The sequence below is a fragment of the Vicia villosa genome, linkage group LG4, assembly GCF_029867415.1.
Source record: "Vicia villosa cultivar HV-30 ecotype Madison, WI linkage group LG4, Vvil1.0, whole genome shotgun sequence".
NCBI lineage: Eukaryota > Viridiplantae > Streptophyta > Magnoliopsida > Fabales > Fabaceae > Vicia > Vicia villosa.
In genome coordinates this window covers 20,205,212-20,217,041 of record NC_081183.1, presented here as the reverse complement: position 1 = coordinate 20,217,041, position 11,830 = coordinate 20,205,212, and the positions used below count along the sequence as shown (strand labels likewise).

The window sequence follows — 11,830 nt, the reverse complement described above, 5'->3', positions numbered from 1 at the left end:
TTCGATATTTCGAGTTATTTTAGAGTAGTTGTGAAATCGAATTAGAATTCGATATTTAGGTGTATAGTTGATTGGATAGGTTTAGAAATAGTGTTTATAGACAATGTAGGTAATGTTTTAGGGTTTAAACGCACGACCAAGGCACAAAAATGGTTTTTCTGGTGATTGGACAGTGGAGAAGACGCCATTGTGACATTCTCTGCTTTCAGTAGCTTCCGTAGATCCATCTACGAAAGAGATGTATGTTAAGGCACTTCCGTAGATGCATCTACGGAAACACCCAAAGTTTTTGAAAGAAAGGTCATTTCGTAGATCCATCTACGGAAGCACCCAAGATTTTTGTAAGAATGGTGCTTCCGTAGATGGATCTACGGAAGAGTATTTTTCTGTTTTTATTTTTATGTTTATTTATAAATACGCAGTTTCTAACTCGATCATTTTGTATCATAATGTAGACATCATGAATCACGGTCTGGACAGGGACATACATGGTAGGAACAACACAGCACGCATCCGTTCGGCGAGAACGGACGTTGTGCACAGTATCTCAGGTGACCAATGGAGTTGCGGTTGTACCTGACCCACCTTCTACTTCTACATTCGACACACCCGCTTTAGTCGGACCCATTCTTTCACCTGCATCAGCCAAGCCTACTCCATCACCCGCTCCAGCCGGGCCCATTCGTTCACCTGCATCAGCCGGGCCCATTCCATCACCCGCTTCAGCCGGGCCCATTCTATCACCTACTTCAGCCAGACCCAATCCATCACCCTCTCCAGCCGGGCTTTCTACGTCTACTACTCCATCACGGAGACCTCGAAATGATCCTAAGGGTGCTTCAGCTTCAGGCTTGCCACCACCCTCACGTAGACTTCGTCGGGGCAGTTCTTCTTCTACCGGGCCACCTCCGGAGGTACACGAAGATGATCCGGTGCGGGGGCCAGAGCCTGTTTGGTACCCCGGTAGGCCCGTAGATGCCTCTCTTCTTATTGGATATGCAAATCATGCTGCGAGACGTATATGGGATGGAACTATAAGTTTTATTTGATAGTTACATATTTATTTATTTTCTTCAGCTCTCACCTTGATTATTACTGACCGTTTAAATTTTTTATAAAATTCCAGAGGTTCTACAACCATGGGCAGAAGATTAGGGATCTCGCGCAACCTGACCAGCCATGGTTTCAAGAGGTACTGACAGCTTTAGGCCTGAGGGACCTTTGTACGCTCGGCTACCATATTATACATAATGGTATGCTTGCAGCCTTTGTGGAAAGATGGCATCCTGAGACCTCCTTCTTCCATCTACCCCACAGTGAAATTACTATCACCCTAAATGATGTGGCATGCCTGCTTCATCTACCTATTAGGGGTACCCTCTTTCGTCATGGTAGGATGACGAAAGCAGAAGCTCAGGAGATGCTGATTGCTGAGCTGTGGGCTGATCCCGATGATGCCCTCGAGGAGGTGGAGAGGACTCAGGGGGCCCACGTTAGGTTTAGCTTCCTTCAGAGGCAGTATGACTTAGAGCTCACTGCGGCACACCAGGCTGAGGGAGACGACTTAGAGCAGGCTAAGCATAGAGAGCGGGCGCTGAGGTGCTACTTCCTATGTTTGATAGGCACCCAGCTCTTTGTGGACACGAGCTCGATGTACACAGACGTCGTATACCTTACGTACTTATCGGATATAGCAAGTATCCATGAGTACAACTGGGGAGCGGCTGTACTGGTGTACAATTACTACAGACTGGGAGAGGGATGCCTGTGGAAGGCAAGAATCGTGGCGAGCAGCTGTACACTTTTAGTGGTAACAATCTTATACTCTTCTACTTTTTTATATTTTTTTAATAGTACTTTAAAATAACCGTGTTTTGTTGTTTCAAGCTTGGATACTACAACACTTCCCAGACATTATTGGCTGGGAAGAGGTGCCCACCTACACAGAGGTAATGTCGCATGCCAGTCATTTCATCCCCCGCAGAAGGAACCAGAATCCGGATCCATACAGGCACGGTCTTGACCGCATGGCCGCCGAGGACATCAGGTATGTCTACTATGCTGCGCATCAGGAGACAGTTCCGTTTGACGAGATAGCTCTGTACTCCGGATGGTTGGCTGCCAGCTCGACCATTGTTGTACGCTATATTCCGGAGTGCATCATACGGCTATTTGGATTTAAGCAGACGATACCTCGCGATCCTACTGCCTCAGCTCCTATCTCCATGACCCGCATGCTATTAAAGGAGGTCTTCGCAAATTGGGAGCAGCACGTGGTCCCTGAAGAGGAACGGGCGACACCATCAGAGCACGATTGGAGCTGTGCCGAGGGATACATCTCCTGGTACTACAGAGTCTCACACCCTTACATTCCTCGAGCTGCCGGGGGAGGTCCGCCTAAACCAGCCCACGAGTAGATTCTCCGTGCGCATCAGGCTCAGTTGGACCACACTCTGGATCTTCTTCCTTTGTGTCGTTAGATAGCTGACAGGGGCCTCAGAGCCATTGTAGAGGGTTTCTTCCTGGAAGGGACTGCTCATAGGCGTGTCCTGGATGATATGATCAGGATGGTAGAGAGTGCATTTCTGTACCATCGACATCGAGCCAGGACCCGTGGGACACTTGACGCCATGGGTAGAGCCAGCAGAGCCCTTGGTGGACTCGGAGGCGGAGACGGAGCTGGAGGACATGGCCAGGACGGTACGTAGGATGCTACCCGGCATACTCAGTAGTTTTTTTTATGATGTATTTATATTTGATTTGTTTATGTATTTTTGATGATGTACTCGACTATGAGTTTGGATTATGTATTTGACCGACATTATTTATATATGGTATTTTTATTGGTCGACGCATTGTTGTCTTTATATGTAATTCTTGATTAAAAATGTGTGTGTTTAAAAAATGGAGTTTTAAACAGGAAGTATACTGTTAACCGTTATTGTCCTTGTGATGTATTGCGATGTTTGTGTGGACTAATTGTGTTGATCTGTCGTTGTTGAATCGTTGTTGAATCGTTGTTGTCGATTGGTTGTTGTGATATATTGTGATGTGGTGATGCTACTACTTTGTGAATTATTGTGAAGTGCAGGAAATAAAGTGACGACAAATTACCTCTAATTATTGGTAATATTTGTGACATAGGCGTATGCCTCATGACGATTTCGTTGTGATTATATTTGTGATGTTGCATTCATTGAGTCGCATATGAATTCACAAAATTCACATTATACATAACCAAAACACAAGTTTCATGTATAAGTTCATTTTTGATTCAAAACCTATCCAAACATTATTGAATAAATGATTAGAATACATGAAAATCTATCTTAAATCATAAGCATACAAGATCCCAAGTCAAATCATCAAAATCACAAAATTTTCCGGATCAGGCTGCGCTACGCGCCCAGACTACTGCGCTACGCGCGCTGCGTTCTATAAAATGGTTCGTTCAATTTTCAAGATTGTGCTACGCACGCTCCACCGTGCAACGCGCCCTCTGCAATTTTTTTTGAAAAAATCCAATTTTTGACAGCAGTTCCGAAAATCACTTTTAACCAACAAAAGTTCATCCAAACAACAATTAACCACATATATAAGGTTCCTAATCATGTTTCTAACCATGGGTCATCATTATAACATCATTAAACATGATTAATTCACAAAATCTCATAGATTTACTCAAACCCTAACATATGAAATTATGAGGAATTGAGAGATGAAAACCTAAGCATACTACTACCCATAGCATATTATACCATACCCATAATAATAAGGATTCTCCCCTCCTTAGGTTAAATCTCCTTCTATTTCTAGTTACCTCTTTCTCTTATCTTCTCTTGAGCTCTCTCTTTTATCTTCTTTTACCAAAATGAAAACTATGAGAATGGCCTAATTCTCTTACTATCTTTCTCTTAAGTTAATGGGCTTAGCTACCCATTCCATCCTATTATTTCTATTCTTAACTATTGAGCTCAATAGCTATTAACTCATTATTATACTAATAGTTCAATTAACCCTATGAGCATAATAACACATAATTAGTTAATTATCACACCAAATAATAATTAAATAATTATACTAATAATAAAATAGCTATCAAATAAATAAAATAGAAAAATTGGGATATTACAAGACGCCCTCGGCATCTTCATTCGAGGGAACCGAGATACTTTTATCAGGTTATCTGCTACCTGTTTAGCAGATGCTGTAACACCCCAATTCTACCTAAAGCATTTAGGCAAGAAAATATCAGAGTATTAAAATTTCATACAACACAATTAGGATGTTACACTAAGTAACCAAACAAACACCTAGAAAATAAACGGACATCCGCGATGCCAAAAGCATACAACACCTGCCAATAAAACGATACATAACACACGGAAGATATGAACATAAAAATGTACGTATAGTTCTCACTCTCAAAGAGGAGTTTTCCAAAATAAAGTGTTTACAATACACATCAGCACATCATCACATATACATGTTCAGAAGAGTCATATACAAATAAATAACAACAGACTCCCGACTCCCCGGTGTTACGTATCAGAGCAACCGACAAGACCAACTGGAGAACTCCCTCTTCCAAAGACTCCCGAAGCGGCTAATCTGCAGGATGCCACTCAAGCATCAAATCAGCAGAAGGGTGAGTATATAGTTCATTACGAATAAGTATAATATATGTAGAAACTAAAACACAATTAATCAAAATACAACACACGGATCGACATAATATCTCAAGAATAAAAGTCACGGCAATCCACTCATTCAACCACAATCGATATATAAGTAATGCGACACATGAATGATAACATAAATTATAAGACAGACAATGATGAATGAGACTCGACTATGCATATGCATGTGGTACCAAATCCGGAGTAAACTCCTCCTTGTCATTATGACAAATACACCTGACTGAGCATTATGCTGGGACTTTATTCCACTCAGGAAGCCCGCATGCTGTCGTCATCGAGCATGTAGCTCCCACTGATGACCCTTGCCACTCAAGCTAATATACCGTTACCGAGCATTAAGCTCCTACTGGTAACCAATGCCCGCAGGCCATCTGTTAACAGCATTCCGCCATTAACGTATTGAAATGTTATGATGCGCAAATATATAACTCTATTACATGACAACAACATCATCAACAATATAACACGATCATACACTCACGTTACATCGTTTATATTCTATCCAAAAGGATACATCACCAATTAATAACATCGTTATCAATTACATCACACCATAATTACCACACAGGCATTAATAAGCACACAACACACATTCACCGTCAAAACATACTTGCCACATCGGCATAGATGAATGTATAACACACTTATACACATCAAATTGATATTGGCCATCGGCCCACAAATTCATCAATACCTCAATAACAGGTTGTAATAACAACAATTCAACAATGATAATACATCATTCTCATAACAACAATTACTTGCCATAAGGCCACACATCATGTTAACAACAAACAACCAAACATCGTCACATATCAAGAATGAACATTATTTAATACATAACATATACGAACATGATCTCATGTTAATCCACACATCAACAACAATTGCAACCAAGCACTATGATTATCTACCAATCATATCGCGCATATAAACAATTATGTGTTTTTATCAACAAAACCTCATAACCAATTAATCACAAGCTAACCAAACCTATACCATCATATAGAACATCCAGTTAGCTTCCTAACGTTTCAAACGACACATAAAACGAACACCCAAGTTAAAAGATACGACTTTTCAAAGTTTGGAAAACATAAACATACTTCATGTGTTAACCCTACTTAGTTCTACCACTAAATCCTAATAAAAATAATAGGAGACTACATCCTATGAATCATTTCATTAAATCTTAGTGTATATTATTGCCTTAGCTTTCCAACGCTTCGAACGGCGACAAAATCGGAGCTACGGATCAAAAGTTATGATCGTTACAAAATCTGTCAAAAATTGGAAAAAGCAGTAGGTCGACGCATTGAACTCCTGCCCCCCTCGGGTATGCGCATGCTGACCCAATAGGTCGACGCATTCATCAGAAAAATCAGATTTTTGCCTTTTAGGCTGCACAGGTCGACGCAAACCCCTGTGTAGGTCGACCTAAGCTTCGTAGAAACCCTAAAATCACCGTTTCCACCAACCAAACTCTTATAAACACTTCTCTAACACATATACATCATTATAACATCAATATAACACACACATGCCATATAAACAACATAATATTCAACTTTCATGGTTGAATCATTAATCTCTCTCAAACCTAACATTTTCTTACAAAACAAGAAAAAATGGAAGATATGGAAAGGATGAAGAAGATGAACAAGAACAACTATATAAACCATACAAATGCATAATAAATGACATACTCCCCCTTACCTTGGATTTGTTCTTGGATCAAGGTTTGTTTTGATCTCCACAAAAATCCCTTTTCCTCTTCTTCTTCTTCTTCTTCTTCTTCTTCTTCTTCTTCTTCTTCTTCTTCTTCTTCTTCTCTCTTCCTTTCTTTCTCTCTTCTTTCTTTCCTTTCTGTTTTTCTTTCTTCTTTTCTTTTCTTATATTCTTTTCTATATCCCCCTACTTCTCCAAAATATCTCAACAAAATATCTACTTTACGGTCTAAACTCAATTGCTTAGAAAAACCCCAAAACGCAAAATATTACCTTAATAATATTTCTAGTACCAAAAATATGAAAACCTTCAATTAAATATTAGTCTGCCATCCCGAACAAATACCGACTGAAATGACTCCAAAAACGGTAAAATTCCAATAAACGTCACAAACGTCCAAATTAAGCATATACTTATTTTTCCAGGCGTTACAGATGCCAATTAAGACCACCAATGGTTGAATTCCTTGAATACAAAAAAGGGTTGTTGAAATAGGAAGATTGGGAGTTCTAAGAGTTGAGTAGTTTTTGTGGAACTTAAGACACGCTACATGATTCTTAGCATTTAATTGTCGAGCAACCCAAATGATATCGAGATGGTGAGAGAATAAAGATTTGGGTAACATTTGGCTAAGACCAAATTGTTGAGCCATTAGATTTGGTTGGTAACTCATGAAACCATTCTCTTTTATGCATATGTCGATTCTGTAAGATAAAAGGGTGGGAGTCAAAAATGCTCTCCATACAACATTCGATTGGGCAGCATCTCTTGAGGAAATGCCAGAAAAGGGATTTCTAAACTAGGAGGGACCAACGCTTCGATCCACAAAGGGATCCATAACTGAAATGAATGTTGTAGTTTCAAGGAACAAATTGACATACTTCATGAAAATATACATGTTAGGGGTCTCTAGGAGGGTAGTCAATGCAAGCCTCACTCCTTCGATATGCCTACTTTCAGACATACACATGATATCCTCCGACACAGGGTAACCTAATTTGTGTTCGAAAGTGGCATTTAGCCAATATTGCAAGAGACAATAAGGTCCCGATAGAGCAAATGATCTATTGGCAGTATGAAGAAGTTTGATTTTTAAAGCAGCACATCCCAAATTATGGTACAAATATGCCAACAAAAACTTGCCTAAAGAAATTTGTCGATCCTCATGGATCAAGATCGCTAGAGGAATGAAGCCTTTGGCTATCTATAATGAGCATGGACAAAAAAGGAAATATGAGAGCCACAAGGTTAGGAAGGCAATATGTTCCATGTCAAAACCTCCTTAGTGTCCTTGACATGATGGTCAGCAATGTAGTGTTTGAGGCTGGGACATTTGAAGTCGAATGAATGGTCCATTTCTAGAGTTGCATCGAAAATTTCACCCAAAGGGGAAAGGCCAATGATGGCTGCCACGTTGAATAGTGTAGACATCATCCTGCCACAAGGAAACTAGAAGGCGTTGTTCGATTCATCCTAGAAGAGAATCGAAGATAGAATCATACAGGGATTTATTCGGTAAGCTTACCTTGATATTTGGATGGAGTTGAAAATGCCAACCTCCACCCATTGTGCTTTGTGTTTCGACTTAACCTTGTAAAGCCAAGCCAGATAGTTCTTGTTCCCTAGAGCAAGCATAAAATGAAAGACCCTAGAAGAAGGGTCCATGAACTTCAGATCGAATGCTCTTTTCTCAAAATCTGGAGGCTTTGCTGGGGTATGGAAGGGGAAGAACTTTTGAACCATCGATGGTTGTATCCTCACATTTGGGTAGGGGCCATGGAAGGCGCAAAGTTTGGTGTCAACAACGAAAGGAATCATCATATGTTGCTGTCATCTCTTATTCCTTAATTCCTCAGAAGATGATGGTTGAGGAATAGCTTGCAACCTTTTCTGTCAAAGAGAAAGCCACAGGATTATTACCAGTGTTGATGGGAGTTAGAGACATTCCACGGTGATGGGAAGAAAACAACGAGAAAGAAAAGGTTTTTTCTATAGTTTAGTGAACTTGAAGAGAACAAAGAGGAAGAAACTTTGAGAAAGAATAGATGATGATATTTTGAGAAGAAATAAACGCCAAAATTGAATAGTTGGCAGCTACATGTAGGCGGAAAATGGTTCTGTTTTCAGGAAGTAGGAGAGTTGGTGATAGTAGCTTGAAAAACCACAATATAGAGAGTAGGGGTAATCATGAGAAGTGATGGGAAAACCTCGAAAATTGCAGCACAAAAAGTGGTAATCATGACCGATGACATCAGTTATAGACTGACAGTCGAAAATACAAAAGAGTAGAAAAGGCTCGGGCTTCTCAATCGAGCATGGTCGAAATCAAAACTGGCCTTTTGGGAGGGGGGATTTGCTAGCTGGAAATTTTCGACTAAGGCCTAAAGTCTTGACAAAGCTTGAGTAACGATCCAAGCAGGCGTAAGCAAGTCGACAGAAAGCAAGCCACGAGGGAATCGACTGCCATGAGAGTAGTCGAAAGAGAATCAACCTCAAAAGAATAGCCAGGCTGGTCGAAAGATCAACAAAAGACTTAGTGAATTTTCCTTCAAGATGTGAAATAGTGGAAAAAAAGGCGTGGTAACCAGTTTTGGAAACGTGGAAAGGTGGCCAAGAGCAGTTCTGCATGGAGAAATGATGTGGCAGATTGGGATTTGTCGAAATAGAATAACAATAATATGTTATTTTTCTATATAAGTAGATGTTACTTTCAGTTTTGGAGGTCGCATTTTGTAACATCGTAAGAAAAGCTCAAAGTACCCGCATTCAAGAGAGAAATGAGAAATTTCTAACATGTACGCATGCATCCAATTTGCAATTTAAATCAATTTATGTTTTTCAGTCTTTACTTTTACAAGCCTTCAATTTTACTTTGTCCCATTTACTTTATTTTACGTTGTTTTTCTGCACTTCAATTTTACTCAATCCAAACGTTACAATTCAAAAATCATAACCTTTCTAATGCTAACACCAACTTTTAGGATTTTGTAGCCGATCCTACAAGTAAACTTCGAACAAGAAGCTAGAGATTGTTTGCTAGAAATTTGTGCAAATACCATGCACACCCCTAGAGATAAACACACAAACACATTCATGTTTATTGTGGTTATCTTTGTTAGATGTCGTTCCGTTTGTAAGATACACCTTTTATTCTCTATCTATATAGTGATCCTTAATACTACAAATAATTATTCATTACTGCATCTATAATTTTAAAGTATATATATATATATATATATATATATATATATATATATATATATATATATATATATATATATATATATATATATATATATATATATATATATATATATATATATATATATATATATATATATATATATATATATATATATATATATATATATATATATATATATATATATATGACAACATATTTGTATTTGTTTCAATTATTGAGATTTTATCTTTTCTTATTCATTTATTCTATCAATTCAACTAATATCACACACCTTAATCTTATTCTAAATGAAAATCTAGCATAGTTTTTATTATATATTAAATGTATAGCTACATTATTCTCAATAACTTCTAAAAAAATAATAACAACACATGTATAGTAAAATAAAATACTTTTATGTCGATAAAATTGAAGGCTCGATGAACATTGATAAAAGTGAGAGAGAAATCAATAGAGTACCAACACTATAATTTCAAATACAATTATAATCTCTTAGAAGTTCCATAGTATTATTCTTTATTTTATTTGCTACAATTAGTTACAAACATTTGCAAAATAAATCTATGCATCTTGAAGTTTTAGGAGCTTTGCAGGCAAAACGACGACATTCTTTATCAGAAAGGCATACATAAGCTCCTGTGATTTCAAGTTTGAAAAATGAATGTCATAATAATCAAAAATGAAAACTACTAAAAATAAGATATCTAATTAAAAAAATTTACATCAGGTTTCGAAAAGCCATGTGTAAGATAAAAAAGAAAATATAGAAAAAGTTGAAAAAATAAACTTACCATCGGTTACAATAATGATTATGAAAAATAAAATAATCATAACAAAAACAAACTTGAGAATTTCTGACATATTTTCTCTTGTTTGGATGTAGAAATAAAATTTTATACAATTACTTTATAGTGTGAAAATCATATATTTTTTTAATTTAAAAATATTGTTAAATGTTTCTTGATGATTGTTAAAGCAAACTCTAGTTTTAATAATCCTTATTATTATTATTATTATTATTTTTGTTTCTCTTTTATTCTTTCATGATAGACAATGAATAAATCCCAAAATTATAAATTATAGGAATGGAAAATTTAGTTGTAGGGATAAGGCATCATTGAGGTGGAAATATATATTTTTTTATTGATTAAATTTTCATAGGATCAATGTTAAAAATACAAAAAAATATTGTATGAATAGAACAAAAGGTATTTTCTTGGTAGGGGTGTTCAAAACCAAACCAACCCAATAGAAAATCGCAAATCAAATCAAACTAAATCAAAACTGCAAAAAACCGCATTTGATTTGAATTAGTTAAGCGATATGACTAATGCCTTAGTTTTTTTACTTGAATTAGAATTTAGGTTTGAACTCATTGAGATTTATGGGTCATATTCCTAAAACTAATGTTGAGAATTTATACTATAACTCTGTTATAGAGTCAAATTTTAAATTACTTTTCAGAAGTCTTAGTTATTAATAACTAGTTCATAAGAGAATCCATGAAATTACAATGGATTTATGTTTATTAAAACTTTAGGCTTCATTAATAGATAAAATTTCTCACACTAGTATATATTAATTTCTATAATAAGAAGTATTCCTATTAGTATACTCAAGCAATTGTTTTAACAAGTCATTGTTTTCTCAAATAATAATAATACTTGAGCGCGATTACTATAACAGTGTAATTTTTATAATTTCACAATAGTTTTGTATTTGCTAAAAAAAGTGCAGTGAGGGAAAATTCTTAATTATGCAGGGCTGTCTGAGATTTCAGATTTATGATGTTCTAAGAGCTCATCCATGTAAGGGTATTGATGAGTTTTTGTATGTGTTTCTGAAGCAGTTTTGTGACCCGCTTGCCCTTCTTGAAGTGAAGTATATATAGTTGACTACTTGGGCCTGTATCAAAGACCAAAAAGAGTAGTTTCCCCTTTCCTCCAGTCATAAAAACGCGAGAGTGGGAAGATTGGCTTCTTCCTATAATAGAGGGAAGAGAAGTTATCCCTTAACCCTTGACTGATTTTGTGCATGCCATGTTCCCCATTAGTGAATTAGTGGGAAACATGGTTTGGTTAGTATAGTTAGGCTTATACCTAATACGACGACCAATTTGGGCGCCCAAAGTGTCTATTTCATATGGGTGGCTTGTGGCAACCCTGTTGCAGGGAAAAATTGAGATCAAAGCCATTGG

The 11,830-nt window shown here is 37.2% G+C and overlaps 2 protein-coding genes and 1 long non-coding RNA gene across 3 annotated transcripts; 2 read left to right on the top strand and 1 right to left on the bottom strand.

Annotated features, from left to right (window-relative positions):
- The first annotated feature begins 488 nt into the window (after positions 1-488).
- LOC131596859 (lysine-rich arabinogalactan protein 19-like) lies at positions 489-1,049 on the top strand. The gene has a single exon (XM_058869594.1). It carries the CDS (start codon positions 489-491, stop codon positions 1,047-1,049), a length of 561 nt encoding a protein of 186 aa, XP_058725577.1.
- A 347-nt stretch (positions 1,050-1,396) lies between these two features.
- LOC131596857 (uncharacterized) lies at positions 1,397-2,417 on the top strand. The gene is made up of 2 exons (XM_058869593.1): positions 1,397-1,796; positions 1,888-2,417. Exons 1-2 carry the CDS (start codon positions 1,397-1,399, stop codon positions 2,415-2,417), a joined length of 930 nt encoding a protein of 309 aa, XP_058725576.1.
- A 7,590-nt stretch (positions 2,418-10,007) lies between these two features.
- LOC131598937 (uncharacterized) lies at positions 10,008-10,617 on the bottom strand. Its single transcript, XR_009282436.1, has 2 exons — positions 10,425-10,617; positions 10,008-10,269 (listed from the first exon to the last, which is right to left on the bottom strand). It is a non-coding gene; the product is annotated as an uncharacterized LOC131598937 (long non-coding RNA).
- Positions 10,618-11,830: the final 1,213 nt, after the last annotated feature.

Bases quoted from the DNA above. Each gene is read 5' to 3' on its own strand.
- LOC131596859 (XM_058869594.1), top strand. From the start codon at position 489: ATGGTAGGAACAACACAGCACGCATCCGTTCGGCGAGAACGGACGTTG.
- LOC131596857 (XM_058869593.1), top strand. From the start codon at position 1,397: ATGACGAAAGCAGAAGCTCAGGAGATGCTGATTGCTGAGCTGTGGGCT. The intron at 1,797-1,887 runs GTACACTTTTAG...TGTTGTTTCAAG, and splicing joins AAGAATCGTGGCGAGCAGCT to CTTGGATACTACAACACTTC.